Source organism: Mixia osmundae (assembly GCF_000708205.1).
Source record: "Mixia osmundae IAM 14324 unplaced genomic scaffold scaffold_1, whole genome shotgun sequence".
Taxonomy (NCBI): domain Eukaryota; kingdom Fungi; phylum Basidiomycota; class Mixiomycetes; order Mixiales; family Mixiaceae; genus Mixia; species Mixia osmundae.
In genome coordinates this window covers 1,414,267-1,433,050 of record NW_014575563.1, presented here as the reverse complement: position 1 = coordinate 1,433,050, position 18,784 = coordinate 1,414,267, and the positions used below count along the sequence as shown (strand labels likewise).

At 55.9% G+C, this 18,784-nt stretch overlaps 7 protein-coding genes across 7 annotated transcripts; 3 read left to right on the top strand and 4 right to left on the bottom strand.

Annotated features, from left to right (window-relative positions):
* Window positions 1-28: 28 nt before the first annotated feature.
* Window positions 29-1,018, top strand: L969DRAFT_84363 (uncharacterized protein). The gene is made up of 5 exons (XM_014715626.1): window positions 29-105; window positions 165-226; window positions 289-412; window positions 464-756; window positions 806-1,018. Exons 1-4 carry the CDS (start codon window positions 80-82, stop codon window positions 525-527), a joined length of 276 nt encoding a protein of 91 aa, XP_014571112.1. The 5' UTR covers window positions 29-79; the 3' UTR covers window positions 528-756; window positions 806-1,018.
* Window positions 60-2,361, bottom strand: L969DRAFT_606944 (uncharacterized protein; the record flags this gene model as incomplete). Its single annotated transcript, XM_014715625.1, has 7 exons — window positions 60-752; window positions 802-1,206; window positions 1,256-1,397; window positions 1,445-1,826; window positions 1,881-1,958; window positions 2,019-2,137; window positions 2,194-2,361. The coding sequence occupies 7 exons, from the start codon at window positions 2,359-2,361 to the stop codon at window positions 559-561; spliced, it is 1,488 nt and encodes a 495-aa protein (XP_014571111.1). The 3' UTR covers window positions 60-558.
* A 91-nt stretch (window positions 2,362-2,452) lies between these two features.
* Window positions 2,453-5,720, top strand: L969DRAFT_91941 (uncharacterized protein; the record flags this gene model as incomplete). The annotated part of the gene is made up of 11 exons (XM_014715624.1): window positions 2,453-3,072; window positions 3,119-3,200; window positions 3,248-3,446; window positions 3,495-3,553; window positions 3,604-4,062; window positions 4,115-4,215; window positions 4,267-4,519; window positions 4,566-4,775; window positions 4,844-4,978; window positions 5,026-5,526; window positions 5,574-5,720. The coding sequence occupies 11 exons, from the start codon at window positions 2,453-2,455 to the stop codon at window positions 5,718-5,720; spliced, it is 2,766 nt and encodes a 921-aa protein (XP_014571110.1).
* L969DRAFT_84358 (uncharacterized protein) lies at window positions 5,665-10,588 on the bottom strand. Its single transcript, XM_014715623.1, has 4 exons — window positions 9,708-10,588; window positions 7,409-9,651; window positions 6,299-7,358; window positions 5,665-6,251 (listed from the first exon to the last, which is right to left on the bottom strand). Exons 1-4 carry the CDS (start codon window positions 10,558-10,560, stop codon window positions 5,731-5,733), a joined length of 4,677 nt encoding a protein of 1,558 aa, XP_014571109.1. The 5' UTR covers window positions 10,561-10,588; the 3' UTR covers window positions 5,665-5,730.
* A 111-nt stretch (window positions 10,589-10,699) lies between these two features.
* Window positions 10,700-12,516, bottom strand: L969DRAFT_84357 (uncharacterized protein). The gene is made up of 6 exons (XM_014715622.1): window positions 12,406-12,516; window positions 12,075-12,212; window positions 11,883-12,014; window positions 11,609-11,827; window positions 11,406-11,555; window positions 10,700-11,353 (listed from the first exon to the last, which is right to left on the bottom strand). The coding sequence occupies exons 1-6, from the start codon at window positions 12,506-12,508 to the stop codon at window positions 10,752-10,754; spliced, it is 1,344 nt and encodes a 447-aa protein (XP_014571108.1). The 5' UTR covers window positions 12,509-12,516; the 3' UTR covers window positions 10,700-10,751.
* A 269-nt stretch (window positions 12,517-12,785) lies between these two features.
* L969DRAFT_91938 (uncharacterized protein) lies at window positions 12,786-15,606 on the bottom strand (the record flags this gene model as incomplete). The annotated part of the gene is made up of 9 exons (XM_014715621.1): window positions 12,786-12,936; window positions 12,990-13,095; window positions 13,153-13,441; window positions 13,492-13,715; window positions 13,765-13,844; window positions 13,893-14,074; window positions 14,125-15,120; window positions 15,177-15,368; window positions 15,418-15,606. The coding sequence occupies 9 exons, from the start codon at window positions 15,604-15,606 to the stop codon at window positions 12,786-12,788; spliced, it is 2,409 nt and encodes an 802-aa protein (XP_014571107.1).
* Window positions 15,607-15,650: 44 nt separating this feature from the next.
* L969DRAFT_84353 (uncharacterized protein) lies at window positions 15,651-18,776 on the top strand. Its single transcript, XM_014715619.1, has 9 exons — window positions 15,651-15,826; window positions 15,884-16,048; window positions 16,107-17,141; window positions 17,191-17,334; window positions 17,381-17,484; window positions 17,536-17,929; window positions 17,978-18,077; window positions 18,133-18,356; window positions 18,409-18,776. The coding sequence occupies exons 1-9, from the start codon at window positions 15,746-15,748 to the stop codon at window positions 18,691-18,693; spliced, it is 2,532 nt and encodes an 843-aa protein (XP_014571105.1). The 5' UTR covers window positions 15,651-15,745; the 3' UTR covers window positions 18,694-18,776.
* Window positions 18,777-18,784: the final 8 nt, after the last annotated feature.

The window sequence follows — 18,784 nt, the reverse complement described above, 5'->3', positions numbered from 1 at the left end:
CGGCCAGGATTGTCGTCGGCCTTGCGAATTTCAGCCGAAAGTCGATTTTGCGCTCAGCTCGGGCCAAGTGTGCCTGCCCATGTTCAATGACATTCTCGACTCAATGTCAGTACGAGGATCTGCTCAGCGGTCATGCGCAGCTGATGAGATGCTGACGACATCAGTCAAGCGAGCGAAAACGTCCTCGGGGTCTGTCTGCTGGACGAAAACGGTGTTTGCCTCGGCAGTGTGTGACGTTGTCTGCCATCAGGAGCCCCAGGACGCTGACGTCAACGTTCGCTGGCACAGCTCGCGGACGGCTGACGACTGTCTCGATGGACCGCTCGACAGACCTGCCTGCCCTCATTCTCGCAAGCGCACTCAAGCCTAAAGCAGACCAAAGAGCCCCCTTTGCCATTGTATGGGATCAACAGTCTGTCTTCCTCCTCTTCGACCGTCTCAGCCTGACCCAATGAGGCTGCAGTGCCTCGATGCACATCAGCCAGAACGCACGCCTGACGCTCGCCGTGCTCAAGCGCGCCCCCTGATCAGCTGCAGCTACATGACCTTGCACTATGGCTAGCGGTCGTACTGTCGGGCGATACCAGACCGTCCCGACTCGAGCTGTGCAGGCGGATCGAGGCCATACCGAGGCTCGAGGCCGCGGTAGGATCGCGTAGAGAGGTGCATACCCGCCGCACTTCCTAGCGACTCTGCAACGCTCGTGTCTTTACTGCGCACTGCAATTGCTTGGGAAGCACTCTCGCCCGTGTCTGTGCGCGCGTCGGTCACGATCATCGTCATTAGAGACAGAGGGCATACCTGCTTTCGGTTTGGTGTCAAATCGCTTGACTGTCCTGTACTGCCCAGTGATGAGCGAAAATGCAGGCGACTCATCATCATCATTATCATCATCGTCCGCCGTGCGCTCGTTGCCCTCGATGTCTAGCCCTAACAAGCGGTTGAAGTCGAGTATATAGTCGCCTGACCATTCCGAGACATTGAGTGCGACAAAGAGCTCATGAGGTGAGATGATGGGCCGATGGTACTCCTTTGCAGCGTCTCCGAGCAGCGAGTGCTCCGGGCAAGCGATCAGGACGAAGCAGTCGACTTCGAGGAAGTTGGCCAGCTTGGCGGGATTGAGCTTGCCCACTGCGAGCGTATAGACTTTTTTCCTCTTCCGCTTGAGCAGGCGCCGTAATGCAGTGATGAGCGGCAGAGCAGCATCTGGATGACCTGCTCAGTCCTATTAGCGAGCGCTGTCTGAGGAACATGCCTATGCTGAGCGTGCCGATGACCAGACCAAAAACATCTGCGTCTTTGGCCTTTTGCACAGCGACATATCGCTTCATGAGGAGTTTGTTGGTGCGACCAGAAGCCAGTGCGACCTGACCGCTCGAGGGGCAGTAATGGAAGACCTGCTACCCAGTTCAGCAAAGGGAGCCAGCCGCGAAGATGGACTGACAGGATTGCTCGAGTGGGTTATGAGGACGTTGTTGAGCGAGAGGCCTTCTTCGCCGACGTAGGCTATCAAACAATCTGCCAGCGTGATATCGGAGGGCAAATGGTACGATCTCGCGAGGCTGCCGCTTGCTTGGGATGTGGATGCTTTGTGCGCCTTGGCATCGTCTATCCGCGCGACAATGACGGGTAAGTCGAAATGATCGCGAGTCTGACCGACCAGGTCATCGTAGGCCCAGCAGTAGGCCACATCGTAGAGCAGCAGTACAGCCTTCTTGCCCTCTATGCAACTCGGAGTCGCTATAGCACTGGCGAGTCTCTGATACGTCGTCGGAGCATCGAGCGGCCGCTTCAGGAAGACGTAGAGCGCGTTGATGCCGGGCGTTCTGCGAGAGCTTGCTCGAGGATGATCTCAGCAAGGCTGGAAGGGCAGGACGCACACGCTAAGACAAGCATGGCCATAGTGGACGACCAGGTCCGCGTCGACGTGCTGTGCCGCGACTTCATCAATGCAGCAACTGGTCAATGCGGTCTCAGTGACTGACTTGCGGGACCAATGATGAAACGGCAATGCTGACCTGCCGAACGTGGTATCTGCCAAGACGTAGAGCTCTCTGGGCAGAGGTATCCTTGACCTCAGTGCGCGATAGATTGGCACGGCGTCAGGCAGGAGCTCGTCCGGGAACTGAAGCGCTATCTGTCGTGAGTCGTGTGTATGAGCATTGTTGCACGCCTGGGACAGTCTGAGGCTACCCTTTGGGCGTCCAGAGCTTCTACATGCCGACATGTCCTCTCAACCTCGTATGCCTCCAACAGATCTTGCAGCCCTTGGTGCGTGGTCAAGCTCTGGTCTTGCACATCGACTTGTTGTCGGATAGATGCTTCGCCAGAGCCAGTGATAGCCGGCGGTGTCTCTGTCATAGCCCCACACCTCGCCCGGGGCGCAGAACAAGCAAGGGCGGAGGGGGGCAGCTGCTCTTGTTGGCTTGACAAGCACAAACTCGGCAGGCGGATGAGCGACGACTTTGAAGACGATGCTTGGCCGTTTCAGGGCAAGCCAGAGGACATCTTGCCCGATCTACGAGCGTTCACAACCCTACCGGTCCTCATCAAGCCAGCACCAGATGACAATGGCCTCGAAGAGAGACAACTGCTCGCGCTGCAGTCCATGCTCGACTCGTACGCCGACCAGGGCCATCTGCTTGATCCTCACGTGCAGAACATGACGAAGCTCCTTCTCGATCAACAGATGCCTTTCTTCCTCATGCTCAGGGACGCTAGCACATCGCAAGAAGCCACCGAACGCGCTCGACGCTCGGCTTGTTTGCTCTACACGCTCATCAAAGTGCGAGGCTACAAAGCCATCATGCCATGCTTTCCCCATCGTCCATCCGACCTGTCGCTTCCCCTACTACTCCTCGAGCGAGACATTGCGCAGGACGTCATCATCACATGGGAGACGCGCTTCACCCTCTTGATCTGGCTTTCGCTTCTCTGCATGCTGCCCTTCGCCCTCGACAAAGTGGGGAAAGATGTACATGCTCGCATCCTCGCAATCGCTAGACAGTTCTTGGGCTCAGCAGGCAAAGAACGCGACGGTGCTGCCATTCTTTTGGCTCGTTTACACGCAAGGTGTGCAGCGCTTGTAACGTCTCGGAACCGAGCTGACGCTCTGCAGAACGGATGCCTCACCAATGATGCGTCGTGACTATCTCGCATGGTGCATACAAGTTTTGCAAGACAGCCGTGATGCCTTCCTAGTGCGTCCACATCCGCGCGCTATGCACGGCCTCTCATCGTCCAGCAGCTTATCGGTGTCTCGACGACATTGTGCCGCTTTCTTGCCGAGCTTCCGTCCGATGCTTCTGCAGCCCTAGTTATGCCTCTCTGGGGCTTGCGTGATTTGATACGAAAAGCCAGCCTGGACTCGCGCAATATATTGCTGTCCAAGCTGTCGCTCAAATTTGCCGGTCGACTCGCCTTACTCACTCTTGTAGAACCAAAAGGTCCTTCTTTAGACTCTCCTCTAATTTTCGCACTCATGGACGCTTCAGATATATCGGACAAGGCAGAAGACGTCATCGCTGATATGATCGACTATTTGCAGCACAAGGTACGCTCCGGCATACATGTAGGATGAACCAGTCACTTACGCAAGACCAGGACACACTCGTACGATGGTCTGCAGCCAAGTATCTTGCCCGTATCGGCAAAGCTGTCGCAGCAGACTACACGCAGCAAATCATCGATGCCACTCTCGAGATTGCAGCCTGCACTAGCACGCCCAGGCCAGAAGACGCGTCTCACGGCGTCTGTCTCTTCCTCGCAGAACTATGTCGCAGAAATGCGATGCCGAAGACAGCCTTCAATGCGACGATCGCCTTTGCGATCAATGCAATCTCTTTCGAAGTACTGCGCGGCAATCATGGCGTGGGGGATGCTGTGCGAGATGCCGCTGCCTATCTGCTCTGGTCTCTGGCAAGATGTCCAGACGCTATCAAAGCTATCGAGGTTCAGTCATACGCGATTGCACGGAATCTCGTCTGCGCAACTCTTTTCGACCGAGAAGTACATTGCAGGCGAGCAGCCAGCGCAGCTTTTCAAGAGCTCGTGGGCCATTCGGTAGGCATATCTTCGCACGAAGGTCGTTCGATGCTGATGTATATAAGCGCAGAATGCAATACCGTCCGGGCTCGAGGCACTCGCCTTGACTGACTTTTCGACAATCAGTCAGCGACGTGCTGCATTCATCGAAGCAGCTCCTGCCGTCGCATCGTGCGCTCTTCATCATACAGATGTGCTTCTGTTGATCGCAGTGTCAAGCAGTCTTGCTTCATATCATGCCGCAATTGTTGAAATCCTGCTGTCGCGCAGATTAAGCCATTGGGACGCGAGCCTGCGAGAGCTGTCAGCAGAAAGCCTGGGACGTGTCGCCTCGGCAGCTTTATCGCAAAGCACCATTCTCGAGCGATTATTATCAGAAGCAGACTTCCGTCGAGATGCTGTCACGCTGCATGGCTGCTTGCTTGCAATTCGGCACCTTGCTTCGTCTGAGCTGGACACAACACAAAGCAGCAAAGTACCTGGTCAGCTTACCGCATGACCTTGGCTGACATCACGCGCAGCTCTCGAGCTTACTGCAAAGCGCGCTCAAACACGCCAAAGGTGCACACGCGGTGCCACTGTTGAAGGCGGCTTGTACTACGATACGATTCCTGCAGCCCGGCGAATCCCAATCGCTCTGGCTGTGGTCTCTCGTAGATGCCGCAGCGCGTTCTGACCGCGTAGCCTCCCACGAGGCCGCTGCTCAAGCTGTTGCAAGCTTGTCAGGCAGAGTCGACCTCGCACCCCAGAGGAACAGATGAGTCCATCTGTCTGGTCGAGAGTCTCTATTTGATGCGAGATCTTTACGTGGCTCTCCGAGCTTGCGCAGGATGGCTCTGCATCACCGAGTCTGCCACTACTCATCGCTGCGTCCGCCGATTCTTCAGAATCAGAAGAAACGATTGCTGTAGCGCTGTGCAATAGCGCTGTTCAGGTGGGCGCCACTCCCGTGTCATATCATGGAGCTTACCGAAACTACAGACGAGCAAGCCGATCGAACTCCGTACAGCTTGCGTTCACGCGTTCAATTTACGGGCCGGCAGTCATTCACGGACACTTGGCGGTCCTTCGCGGCAGCGCGTACTCGAAACGCTACTCATTTGCTTGCGAGACTACAGCCAGGATCGTCGAGGCGATATTGGCGCCAATTTGCGTCGGCAGGCCATGATCGCGTTGCCGCAATGGCTTACGCAAGAATCTGATGAATTGGGCATCGGTCTCGCATTGTGCCTGGGACAGTGTCTCGACCCTATACTTGCAGTACGCAGAGATGCGCTCAATGCTGCAGAGGCGGCTGCGCGAATCGGCTCTCCGAGCGAAGCGCTGAAAGCTGCAATCGCATGCTTGTCAGTTCTGCGGCAGAATGACGTGATTTCCCGGCTTGATGCATCGCTCGCTGCCATGCTAAGCCTACTCACATTCGAAGAGTGGAGCAGTGCTCTAGCTGTGGCAATTGCGCGGCTTTGTGCTGGCAGAATGACCGTAAGCCAAGAAGCCTAGCGACTTCCTGCACTCATTTCTTTGTCCAGTCTGTCTACATCGAGCCAGTATTCCTGCCGTTCGCGCGCGAGCACCCAAAGATAGCGCAGAGCATTGCGACAAAATTTACGGCGCCGACGATCCAGCCAAAGCATATTCGACAGGCTATGGACGCGCTTGCACAACGATTGCAATGATCTCACAACATCAGGCGGCGGATATGCTCGCGTTTGCGGTGGCGACAGCTTCGTCTTCCGCCTCGGCAATATCCTGCAAGAGGCGCTGTCGCGCTGCACGCCAAAACTCTGTCAATCTAGCCGAGTCATTACATAGTGCGCGCAGCTCGGAGCAAAGCACGTCTGGGGATATCGCGTCGCGGTCGGATGTCGCCGGAGCATGCGATAGATAGATTCTATTGCGCAGGAACAGGAAGCTGGATGAGCCGTCCTCATCCCTACTGATTTGCACAAATGCTATGCCGGAAGTATGGATGAATTGGCAGAAGTCATAGTGGTTGCGACGATAGCTATAGCTGACCTCGACGTCTCTCGGAAAGCGATCGTCTGCCTCGACGTCAAGCAGATAGCCATGTTGCCTGAGAAGCTGCATCTCAAAGTACTGGTCCGGCAATATGCTATCTGCTAGTGCGCCGAGATCTGGCACATCAGGTGGCTGGACCGTCAGTGCGATACGCGTGATCTTTTGAAAGGGATTGTCTTGCGTAATGTCTGTCGGACTGTCAGTCAGTGACGACTGAGCACAGTCTGCCACGCACCTTTGATTTGGTGGACATGCTCCTCGACTAGACGGTAGCCGTAGCGCTCGACCAGCCGACGATACTGCTGCAGCAGCTCGTCGACAAGTCGAGACGTACACATCCAGTGAATCTGTAAATGTGACCCGTTGACAGGATTGTGGCTTGTCTCGATGTGCAGAATGGCGGTCTCTGCGCGATCTGATAGCTTCTTTGGGTCATGGTCGATGACGATCGATGTGCTCATTTTGACGGCAGATGCGCCCTCGCGATCCACGGCCGCAGCAGCAGAGCTGACGATACGTTTAGCGAATTGGCCACGAGACTGGCTTGCTGGTCGACTGCTTTGGCGCTGCTCTTCATTGGAGCGGCTGAACCACCGGCTCTTGCGAATGGGCGCGTAATCAGGTGCCAGGTAATAGAAGTATTGGCCGTCTAAAAGCTTACGCCTTCCTCTGACGTGTACAAAAAGGCCTTGCTCCTGGAGACGCTGGCCAGCTTCGAGGGCGTCTTTGCGGGTTGACAAATCGATATAGCGTGACATGAGCCACTCGATAAACTCCTTGCCGATGAAAGAATTCTCGAATCGCTGTATGTACCAAGTGCGGTTGACGAGCTGCAAGCCAGAACTCCGATCGAGCATATGTGATGCTATCTCTGCCAACGAGCAATCTCGCAAGCTAGGCTTGTCACGAGCGTCGGTATGGGTCTTTGTGGGCAATGCTGCGTCTAGCTTGCTCGCGACTTGTCTCGCGTAGATACTCGGATCAGCCGTTGTCATTACACACTGAACCTTGAGAATTCTGGCGGTCTCGCTGCTGGGCCCGCGCAGCCAGGCCGATTTTCGGAAGAGATCGTAGAGCTTGATGATGCCATCGTTCCTTATCTCCTCGTCGGTCGAAGACTCGTCGAGCACATCGCTGTTCTGAGAAATGATCGTTTCGCGATTGCGTATGGGCGCAGGCAGCAGCACGAGGCGAATTCGTCGATATCGTAGAGCGTCCGAGAACTCTTCAACAGCTTCTTGCCCGCAGATCATTCGGTCCAGTAGCTTCACATCAAAGCGCGAGAGATCGGGATGCTATTATGACGAGTCAGAAGGCGCACAGTGCTGCGTAGGTGCGGACTTACAGGGAATGTTATCGCAGTCTGCTCAAAGATCGAGTCCTTGAAAGGCCAAATAACGCATCGATACGCATGATCTGGCTTAAGCCAATCTTGACGACGCACGTATATGGTGACCTTGAGTTGATTGAGCGCTTGGTCGTACTGTATCCGGTGGATGTGACTGCTCATGCTGAGGTATATAGCGCGAGCGCCCATACGCAGAGGATCAGTGAGCGCTTGACTGATATCTGCGCTCCCGATCATTGCTAGACCGAGCGTCGACGTCGCGCCAGCCAGCGGCACGATGAGCTGGAAGCCTTGCGAGAGCCTTTGAGCGATCGCTTCTTTCAGCACGCCCGCTGCTGCTTCAGTCATGCTCTTTGCTGGCTTTACCATGAAGGAATATACATGCTGATTGATCGGAACCGTATAGCCCTTTTCGACGTAAGCCTCTTTGAGCTCTCGCGCTGACGGATAGTGAGTAGTGTAAAGCGGCAATGAAGCCGGACTGCACAAGGACTTCCATTTGACCGAGCGCTGATCATTGACATGCCGCGGAAAGATATTGATCCATCGCTGACTTTGTCTGAGCAGCACCTGGGTGCTTTTGCTCGGATTGGAAGGATTGAGTCGATGCCGCTGATCTTGCACTGCCAAGGATTTGCGTTTTTGCTCCAACGAATCGGCTTCGAATGAAACGCCGGCCGACCTATATGAGCCAATGATGTCCGAACGATGCGAGCGTGAAATGAGGTCCGATTCCTCGTTAAGCGTAGCAGTTTTGCGCAACGGTATTGGCTGCACGACGGTCGAAATCTGCTCGGATTTGGTAGGGCTGACGGGTAGCACATTGGGCTGAGAGGGCTTCGGTAGCGTCAGATGACTGCGGGATATGTCTGTGGTAGCAGGCTTAGGCTCGGACTCTTGCGCCTGGTTGTTACTTCGAAGGCTTCCCAATTTGCCAGTGATTGACGTGATTGAGGTAATCTGTGGCGCAGCGACTTCACTTTTGCCAGCGCTCGACTTTCTCGGCCAGAACCAATTGGCACCTTTCTCAGGTGTAATCTGCGCAGGTGCCTGGCCAGCTTGCGAGGCTATGCGCGAAATGAGCTGGGGCGTGAAGCGAGGCTTGTCGCCATTAGCAGTGCGAAGAGATAGTGAGGTGCGTGAGGTTGACACCGATGACGAACGGACGCGTGACCGTGTCGTCGCTTCGCTTTGCGCGGAGCTCTCCTGATTAGGAGAATCTTGCGCTACCGGAAGAGGACTAGCAGGTATGCGTGGAGTGGTTGCGGCGGGCGGCGTAGCTACTCTGGGTGGTTCTGAGACTAGGACGGGAGACGGCAGCTTGCTGGGAGAGGATAATGAAGCCTCATCGTCAATTCCGAAAGAATGCTGGCTGTCACTATGCGCCGAGTCGAGAATACCGAACGCATTTTGAGATTCGCTGCCCGTATCAAAAGCGCGAGTGGAAGCAAAGCTTTGCTGAGATACGCGCATTCGTCCGCAAGCTACCGCATCGAAACGCTCACGAGCTAGACGTCGCATGGTTGCATTGTCGACCTCTGACCACTTCAGCTGGTCCTTCGATGTGACGATAGCCAGACGGGGTAGCAGTGCGATGCTGATTGCACTGTTCTCGTGCTCTGCCGCGCCGAGCGACTCGATCTCGGGCATCCTACAGCGTGGCATGAATCTGTCTGCTCTGAATGGTTTGTCAGGCTGGCGAGAATAGAAGCTGCAGTCAAGCCAATGTGGCACGGTATAAAAGGGAAGTAGAGGCTCGCTACCGTGAGTAGCATCGTGATACAGAGGGTCACGATTGCTCTGACTGAGACCGTAGAGCGGCCTACGTCCGCGAGCGGTCTTGCGAGCCTCCGACGGTATCCCTTTGCCGATGATCGTGCGAGGATCAGCTTCTTTCTTGGCGACAGGCTCGTGTGAATAGTATCTGAAGAGTGGCACTTGATGCAATGGCATCTTCGCCAAGCTTACGCAGTCCATGCCTATGCCATGATCGAGCATGCGTTCTGTAGTGATGCGCAGCAGAAGCTTGTCGACATGAAAATGACAAGTGCCAGCGGTCACGATGACTACGCTGAGGCCTGTTCGGTGCAGATCGCGGTCTATATAGTTTTTGTCAAAGGCATTGACGGCCAGATTGATCGATTCGAGTACGTTGCCGTTGTGCGCTGCCGACAGCTTGCCACAGATTTGATCTTTTACCGGCGAATGGTCGAGTAGAACGCTGCGCTTGAATCGAAAGACTGCCATCTGATGAGCGGATGCCTCGCAAAACGAGATGATGATGATGATGCCACACCTTCGGCTTGCAGCGTGCGCAAGATGCTCGACCATGCCCTGTGACTTTCCAAATCTGCCACGACGCGATAGACGTCAAGATAGTATCGCCCGTCGGGATCCATTGTGGGTATTTTGGCCATCTGTAAGGCCTCTTCCTTCGTGTACAAGATACGCGCCGATAGGACGAGCGAGACGACGTGGTCAGTGCTGGCTTGCTCCCACCGCGTGAAGAGTTCTGGGAGAAAGAGCCCAATGGCTTTCTCGTAATACATGCAGCCATCGTTGTCAAAGTGCCACATCTCTTCCGACAGCTGCATGAAGATGAAGAACTTGGCGCTTTCGGATCGAAAGACGGTCTTCGTTGCATGAGTGACATAAGCAGAATTCGTGCGCTGCCCTTGCGTCCAGATTTCGCCAACGCGAGCGCGTAAGTTGCAGCCTGGGATGCTGATCCGCTGTCCGATCCAGACGCAGGTGTCTTGCAGAGCGAGCGAGAGGCGATGCATGTCCGCACGTCCGAGATGCTGATCCTTGAAGTAGAGCTCGACATGAGTGGCAAGGTAGGCCTCGTTCAGAGGCTCTTCCAGTTGCTGGACAAGGATTGCATCCCGGTTCAGTAGATTGAGCTGCTTTGCGATCTCGCTGGACAGAGAGATCTCGAGCTGAGCAGACACCTCACCCGGCGAGCTGGCCGACTTGCGAAAGAGGAAGTGCGGCACCTCCGTCTGGTCGTCATTATCTCGCAATTTGACAAGCCGGTACAGCGTGCCATCGGGTCCATCGAGCGCCGAATGGCTCACAATCACATCTGCTGCCTTTGCCGATGACTCGTGCACCCAAGCCGTCAGCCGAGTCCCGCCAGACTCCGCCATACATTACCGGGGCCGGGGCACGCGTCAATTATCGAGCAGCGCGGAGGTTATCTGTGTTTCTGGATCTGGAGACGTGAGTGCGCGTGCGCGCGGTCGATCGCTGCTCCTCAACTCACACAGATGTTGCATGATATAGAATGCTCGAAATATACAAGAGGGTATCATGAAAAGCGCTGGGCTAAGAGCTCGGACTATTCGCTTGCTGTATTGAGCGTCGGGTCCTCACTCTTGTCCGATAGGCCCTCAGCCTGCACGGCAGGATGGGGCGTCTCTGCGTTCATCTGTGTCTCCGGCGCGGATGGCTCGTCGGTCTCCATCGCCGCGTCGTCGCCGATAGTGATTGTATCGCGTCTCAAAGCTTCGGCAGAGCCTTCGGGCGCTGTAGATAATTTCTCGGCATCCTGGCGAGCAGCAATCGGATGGTTCGCGAGCGAGCCCTGGATCACGTTGACCAATGAGCCCGGTATACCGCCTGCACCCCTTCCCACCACGCCGACCTGATCGTTGCGCGGTGGGATAGTGAAGGGTTGCGGCAGCTCTCGCGGTGTTGCATAGCCGACGCCCTTGTTCACGCGATCGGTGACCCAGGCGTACCATTCCTCTTGCGTCCGACCGCCCAGCAGAGCAACGACGAGCATGGTCATGTTGTCGCAGCCAACGCCGCCCCAGTCAGAATCGGGTGCCAGACAGAGATCTATTGTCTTTTCCACGACTTCCTTGAGCGTGTTGCCTTGCGCTATTGTCCGTCGCACAAAGTCGACAGTCTGTTGCGAGGTGAGCACGTCCCATATACCTGTGCCACGCATAAGCAAATCGAGGGTCGACGGGGCGAGAGGGCTGCGTACCATCGCATGCGATGATGAGGAACTCATCCTCTGCTGTAACGTCGTGTGTGATGATGTCTGGATCGGCTGTGACGATCTGATGTTCGGCGTCCAGCTCCGCGCTGCGCTTGAACTCGAAATCCCCAAGCGCGCGCGATAATGCGAGATTTCCTGTTCGCGCTGAGGGATGAGCAGATGCTACGCCGAGATCAAAAATGACGGACCGTTCACTCGCCCAAACTCGACGAAGCCGCCCGCTGCAGTAATGCGGGCTTGCTCGCCTTCGTTGACAGGCTTATGGTCGTGTGACATGGCTTTCGCCTCGCCCCCACAAGAGAGTATAGATCGTGAGTCACCCGCATTGGCGACGAGGATCTTGCCGTCGGTCGTGAAGAGTGCCGCTACAGCTGTGCAGCCTGATGGATCCGCTTGGAATTCTGGGTCTTCCAAAGGGACGCCTTTGTCAGCTGAGCTCGTCTGATGTGTGCATGAACGTACTCGATAGCAGATCTTCATCGGTCTTGAGGAAAGCATCCTTGAGCGCCTGCTCATACTTGCCCGCTTTATATGCCGGCGTCTGTCGCAACCTATAATGTACTGTATCACCTGCAAAGCGAGCGACCGTGCCGCCTACCAAGCACAAAAGCAGACTCAGATGCGTTCTCAGTGCTGATCAGCAGATCGACCGACCGCCGTGACCATCATAGACTGCGAAGAAGCCATTGCCGTCTGGTGCTTTTGCCCGTTCTGCAGACAGAGAGGCGGAAGAAGAGCCCTGTAGCGCTGGATCGTCTAATTGCAGGATGGTCGCGTGTGCGTCTTCCATGCCTGCCATGACGAGTCAGCAGCTGCTTGTACATTGCTAGTTGCCGATGAGACGGGGATGCCGAATGCGAAGAGAGGCTGTCCGCCCTGTTGTGAGATGAAGTGCTCGTAGACGGCCGATAGAGATTGGGATCGTCAGGCACAATGATACCGGTCGAGATGAGAATGGGCGTCGATGCAAAACGAATAAACCCACTTAGTCGCCAGCCCTGCATCTCGCTGACTGCGTACGCCAGCCGAGCATCGCTTCCCTCGTCAGAGTGCTTCGTCGTCACCGGCTCGCTGAGTGTCTGACCCATCGTGGGCGACTATCGCTCTGAGCGAGCGCTTCGTCCCTCGGACCGAGAAGTCTCCTCTTCGCCAACGACTATCTCACGCCAACACTGTCCTGTATGGATGCTCTGACTGTAAGAGGCTGGCTATCAGGTCACTGACAGAGCTCGCGTAGATTTTCCTCGAAGCGCCACTTCCGACTCGCGCGTTGCGCTGATGCCCATCTGGTCTCTCTGGGCCTTCGCGCGCCACCAGACGCTGATCTATCAGCTTGCATATGCGTTCGCTATCACATTTGCAGAGCTACAACACTTTTGTCCAGTCATACGCATCGTAGTGCGTTTTGAATGCCTGTATGCGACTCGCCTCCTCGCTCTGCTTCGCTCGTCGAGGTTTACGCCACGCACGCGGCTCAAGCTCGAGCAAGCTCCCGATAATCTCGTGCGCAAAGTATCTGGACATTCGTGAAACGTCAGTCACGTTGAGATGGCATGGCAATGAACGCACCTGGTAAACTCGCCTCCGCCCTTGGCCTCTTCGAATTCGTCTGCGCCATCACCCGCGCCTTCCTGTGTGTCCATTCCCTCGATGACGTGCCCATAACCTTTCTCGCCTGATACGCTCACGTGATCAGAGGCTGAAAGGCGCGCGAGAGCCATGGCGCACGCACCTTTGTAGTCCCATTGCACAGCAAAATAGGGCAGATTGGGTACCATCGCACGTCGAAAGCCGCCCGGACGCGAAGCAAAGTCGATGAGCTTCTTGTTCTGCGACCATTCAGACTCGACTGCGAGGATTGCTTCTTTGAAGTACTGCGGTGCATCGTCATAGATGTCGAAAGGCACAGGTATAGCCTCGATGTAGCTATGTCGTTGCGACCGAAGCGAGAGCACAGTCTCGAAGAAGATGACGCCCTTGTCTTGAGCCGCGAACATCTTCATCAATGTCTTCATGAAGTTCTGCAGATCCTTGTGAGCTCGTCACGCGACACAGGTCGACAGGGACGTACTTTCACCTCGTCCCAGAAGTCGTCATCGCCTTCCAGACAGCTAAGATTGTGTTGGAGTGGCACGATCCAGCAATGTCCTGTGGTAAGGCCTTCGTTATCTGGTAACGATAGATAGCATCGCGTTCCGAGAGCGATCATGGGAACAAGTGGTGGTCGACTGGACGTCTCGGTATCCTGGTAGCACAGCCGACAGCTCTCCAGCGCCTTCTTCGTCTTTGCATAGTCTGGCGAGCAAAGATTGAGCTCTGCACAAAGCCATGGACTAGAGCGTACCATTGATGGCAAACATGCGCTTCTGCGCTTCATCCCGCATCTTCTTTCTTGCAAGCTTATCAGCGTTGTCGTCCATATAGCTGCAGCATGATCAGCTTGGAGTGCTTTGGCGATCACGAATCACGCACTCGAGATCATCCTCGAATTTTGCATCGCCAACAATCCGACTCGCCATTTCTGCGTCCATGCTTTTCTGATCCGCCGAGCCTGCTCCGAACCGCTCTTGCCTGACAAGCTCACGCAGCGTTGTAGAATCGTCGTCTGCATTGTATCGCAGGATCTCGCCCGTCTTGAGATCGCGTGTCTCAAACTGTACGCAGCATCAGCGACGCGACACAGCGTACTTGAGCCGGGTCTGACCTTTTGCGCATCGAGCTTCTTCTTCCTGTTGCCCGGTCTGTGCTCTTGCGGCTCTGTCGTTTGTGAGCCCGGACCAATATCGTAGAGTCTGCCATATCCATCGAGCGTCGGCAGAACGTGCACCTCTGTACCATCCCCAGCATGCTGTCCCGGCTGCGTGCCAAAGTAACCTCCGCCTCGATCGCCTCCGCGCGAGGATTCCGCGGCTGTCTCGTACGCTCGCTGAAGTTCTTCTGCTTCGGGTGCGCCCATCAGCTTGGCTTTCAGTGCTTTTGCTTGCAGTCGGTTGAGCGAGGATGTAGAGAGAGGAGCTTGCGAATGCTGGCCCGGATCTAGTTCATCCGCTCCGTCGGCAGCTGTCTGATCGCGCGTCGCATTGACCGGTGGGCCCGCTAGGGCTGAACCGGTTCTATGGGCGCTGCTCCGTTGCACTGGTGGAGTGAACACGGATGGAATGGGCGTTTGCGGTCTAGAGTCTGCGGGCGTAGATGCTGGGCTCTGACTTGGTGCATTGCGTGCCGGGGTGGAGGAGACACCCTCGCCCGGTCTTCGAAACGAACCAGCTCGAGAGGATGATTGGGAGAGATCGCTAGCATTGGGGTCTGTAAACACAGATCGCAGACCCGGCGAAGAAGCTGTTCGGTTGTGCTGATCACGGCGCGAGGGTGTGGTCGATCCGCTTGCGGTCGAGCGTCGGCGGGATTGCTGCTCTTCGATCCAGCGCTTCTCTTCCATTGCCTGTTCAAATTCTTGTAGGGAGCCATAGCGCTCCAGTGCGACTTCTTCCAGAGGTCGCTTCTCTTCGTCTGCAGTTTCGAGGACTCTCCTGAGCTTTGCGAGCCGCCAGGTTGATCCAGCTGAGCCTGGCAAGATGACTTTGCTCGCCGACGCGTCTGACGGACGAGTCGTGCCCGTTGCAATGGCTTCGTTGTCGGCCTTGCGTGTGCCATCGTCATTATAGATGCCAGTGTTGCGCTCGAAGCGAGACATCTTGGCCTGTTCTGTCAACCTGTCAGTGGCTAGCATGTCCTAGAATGCTTCGTCGGGCGTGCCTTTTCTGGATCTGGCTTATGCTCACGCGGCTTCTTCTCCCTGACGTGAGACGTTGCATCAATGATTGACCAAGGGTCGTTGCTCTGCGCCTCCGCGTCCTCGTGAAGAGGCAACTCTTGAACGGTCTCGTGTGACGGTATGGCCTTGGATGTGAGACCGAGTGTCGCTGGATCTGGCGCATTCGAGACCGCCTGCTCATGTCTGTCAGCAAGAGAGCGTCTAGCAGGACACCCTGCGAACTTTGTCTGTCGAAGGCGCAGTTTTCTCTACCCACATATCCTCCTCGACTTGCTCTGGCTCATGTCGGCGTCGCTTCCTCTGATGATCTCCATCGTGCCGCCGCCGACTCGGCTGGACATGCTCATCCCGGTCTCTCTGCGAGTGGTGAGATGAGTCGGATGTCGGCCTGTGTCGGTCAGGTCTGGCCATGGACACTTGGGATGACGCCTGCTCGAGCTCGATGTCGCGCGCGGCGAGCACAGCGCAAGCTGACGTTGGCCTGACTGGCCTGACTGACGACAAGGTTGACTTGACGGTCTGATCGGATGTATCACACGAGAGTAGAAGCATGACTGCCGTCTCTACGTCGTCCGAGGGGGCGAGCACGGACAGCAGCAACGATTCGGCCATGAGCTTCATCACGCACAGCGTACGCCAGCAAGCCCTAAGCGGCCTGGCTCACGAGCTGATGCTCAACACCACGTAGACTGCAGATCTAGTCGAGATAAGCCGCAAGCAGGAAGCCGACGAGACAGCGAGCGGGGCGGAGGATGCTTACTGCCAGCTCGTGTTCTCCAAGTCCAAAGTATACGTCTATCCCTCGACGCACAGCAAGGAGAACATTGCAGGCTATGTCGCCATCGTACAACAGGTCAGTACTGCATGCACAGTGGGTGCTGTGTACGCCTGTCTGACGCGCTAGTCTCCAGGGAGGAGCCTATCTGCTCAGCTGGATCCCAGAACGCGTCGTCAATGATGAGGAGCAGGACAAGTTTGTGCTCGTCGAGGCTGCGGCCGACGGCAGACCGATCAGTCGGCTCCAGCCTGATGCAGACAGCGTCCTCGTCTCCTCCTCTCTGACTTCCAAACCTGCCGAGCATGCCTTCAGCCTGCCTATAACATCGATCTACAGCCTGGAAGTGAGACCGCCCACGCTTTCGGCGTGGTATGGCACCATCGTCATCCACACCTTTGGTGGTATCAGTCTGCCCCCGCTGTACTTTCACGATGATGAGTCGCCTTCGACCGTCTTCACGCGAGACGCGCGCAAGACGTTACTAGACACCAGCAAAGGCAAAGCGCCGGCTTTGCTACAGCGCCTACCGAGTTCGTGGGGTGGCGAAGCACTCATCAACAAGATGCGACAGTATGCCAACGTCATCCGGTCTAACATCGAGCCAACGCTCTACCTCGTCAATCCAAACACTGCCGACCTCGAAGCTCATTCGACTTTCTTCTTCGATGATGATGTGATCGGCATACCGAGCAAGCCCACCTCGACAGCCTATGCAGCTGCAGGCACAAACGTACGCAAGGACGCTCGAGGCAGTATCCTGCACGAAGCACTGAAACCAGATCGACGGTTTCGTTCGACACGGACGGGCGAGACACACTCGCAATCGCCCGCAATGGACGATCTCACCTTCAGTCTCCTGTCGTCCTTTTCTAAACTCACGCGCAACGCTCGATCGGCTGCGCAGAGTATTGCCCATCCGATCCTCTCGCATCGCTTGGCGAAACCGATCCTACCCCATCTGCCACCACCCATCGCAAATCTCTACACCGCCCACCCGGAATGGAGCAAATGGGAGGAAGAAGCCGGCGTGGGAGGCTACGACGCTGCGCGAGTCTATCTAGCCAAATGGTCTCGCATCGTGGCGGAAGAAGGCGAGCGAGCAAGACGCGCAGAAGTAGGCTGTGAGGGCGAGGAAGAAGGGGCTTTGGGCGCCTTCGAAGTTCTTGCTGCATGTCTTTCGCTCCATCGCACCTGATGAGACTGACGAGACTGAGCAGACAACCTATAGCATTCAGCGGCCGAGGACGACGCGGGCCACGAACCAGCCTATAGAAGCATCAGAATGGGCGGCATATTTCGACCCCGCGACCGGCGTCCTCTTGCTGGCGGAAGACGAAGCTAGGCGACGCATCTTCCAAAGAGTGAGCTGATCGCGCTAGCTCATCAGCCCAGCTGACGAGCGCATAGGGGCTCGTACCGGCCGCGAGAAAGCAAGCTTGGCCTTTCTTACTTGGCATGTTCGACTGGACATCCTCCGCCGAAGACCGTCGAGCAGCTCTGGCGGCGAAGACGTGAGCTGTGCTCCTGCTTCGCACGGGGGCCAGGCTGATCATGCGGCTTAGTACCGAATATCACGACCTTCGCTCGCTTTGGTATGGTCAAACCCAAGTAACCTCGACAGACGAGTTCATCGAAGAGAACCATCGCATAGAGATTGACTGCCGCCGAACCGATCGTATACAACCCATGTTTGCCGCGACGGCGGAAGAGGAGCAAGGCCCGACGAGTTTAGCAGGCTTGGACGCCTCTCTACACACTCGCGCGAGCTCAGGCGGTCAGCCGGCGTCGAATATTCACGTCCGAAGGCTACAGGAGATCTTGCTCACCTACAATTTCTTCGAGACTGAGCTGGGCTACGTGCAAGGAATGTCTGACCTCTGCTCGCCGCTCTATGTCACTTTTGATGCCGACAAGATCACCACTTTCTGGTGCTTCGTTGGCCTGATGGAGCGCATGGTCAGTATCGTGCACAGAGGTCGATGAGAAGCTGATGTAGAATGGCAGAAACGCAACTTCTTACGGGATCAATCGGGCATGAAGCAACAGCTATCGCAGCTGCAAGAGCTCATCGCCCTGATGGATCCAGAGCTATACAAGCATTTTGGTAGGACGATCTTGCTCATTGCATGCAGCCCAGCTGACTTCCTGCACCTCTGCAGACAAGACAGACAGCCTAAACCTGTTCTTCTGCTTTCGCCAACTGCTGATTCTGTTCAAGCGCGAATTCACTTTCGCACAAATCCCGATGCTATGGGAGAACTTCTGGACGGACGTCTGCGGTACCTCACCCCAATGCTTCTTCGCGCTCGCAATCCTACAAACCCATCGCGATCCGATCATCCGCCATCTCGTCTATTTCGATGAGGTGCTCGCTTACATCAATGTCAGTCATGCTTGCTCTATCGCATCTATTCGGTGCTGAAGCGGATATGCAGGGCTTGAGTCTGACGATGGAAGTCGAGCCACTGCTGGCGCAAGCCGAAATACTTTACAAGACTTTCCAGCTCGTCGTCGAGGACAACGACCGCAGGCGGGCAGAGGCAGCTGCAAAGGATGCGCCCGGTAGTACAGAGGACATCCTACGACGACGAGGCGCGCTCGGCTTCAAAGATGCCCGTCTCAAGAAGCTCGAGGATGAAGACGCGGCAAAAGCAGCCAAGCCTCTACCGCCGCCGATCTCAGACAATCTACGGAGTCTGCTCACGCCCACACCCTCATGATCTGTATAACACACGAATGCGCGAAGTTTGATGTTGTCGTTGCATTGCAAATGCAAGCTTGAAGTGATGAGACGTGGAATCCTCATCTGGT

Excerpts from the sequence above, each read along its gene's own strand:
- L969DRAFT_84363 (XM_014715626.1), top strand. The coding sequence starts at position 80 with ATGTTCAATGACATTCTCGACTCAAT. Across the intron at positions 227-288 it reads AAACGGTGTTTGCCTCGGCA|CTCGCGGACGGCTGACGACT; the intron begins GTGTGTGACGTT and ends TCGCTGGCACAG. Across the intron at positions 413-463 it reads GCCATTGTATGGGATCAACA|TGCCTCGATGCACATCAGCC; the intron begins GTCTGTCTTCCT and ends ATGAGGCTGCAG.
- L969DRAFT_84358 (XM_014715623.1), bottom strand. The coding sequence starts at position 10,560 with ATGGCGGAGTCTGGCGGGACTCGGCTGACGGCTTGGGTGCACGAGTCA. Across the intron at positions 7,359-7,408 it reads AGACTGCGATAACATTCCCT|CATCCCGATCTCTCGCGCTT; the intron begins GTAAGTCCGCAC and ends TCGTCATAATAG. Across the intron at positions 6,252-6,298 it reads GCATGTCCACCAAATCAAAG|ACATTACGCAAGACAATCCC; the intron begins GTGCGTGGCAGA and ends ACAGTCCGACAG.
- L969DRAFT_84357 (XM_014715622.1), bottom strand. The coding sequence starts at position 12,508 with ATGGGTCAGACACTCAGCGAGCCGGTGACGACGAAGCACTCTGACGAG. Across the intron at positions 12,213-12,405 it reads GATGCAGGGCTGGCGACTAA|GCATGGAAGACGCACACGCG; the intron begins GTGGGTTTATTC and ends TCGTCATGGCAG. Across the intron at positions 11,354-11,405 it reads CCTCATCATCGCATGCGATG|GTATATGGGACGTGCTCACC; the intron begins GTACGCAGCCCT and ends TGCGTGGCACAG.
- L969DRAFT_84353 (XM_014715619.1), top strand. The coding sequence starts at position 15,746 with ATGACTGCCGTCTCTACGTCGTCCGAGGGGGCGAGCACGGACAGCAGC. Across the intron at positions 17,335-17,380 it reads GGCGACGCATCTTCCAAAGA|GGGCTCGTACCGGCCGCGAG; the intron begins GTGAGCTGATCG and ends ACGAGCGCATAG. Across the intron at positions 17,930-17,977 it reads TTGGCCTGATGGAGCGCATG|AAACGCAACTTCTTACGGGA; the intron begins GTCAGTATCGTG and ends GTAGAATGGCAG.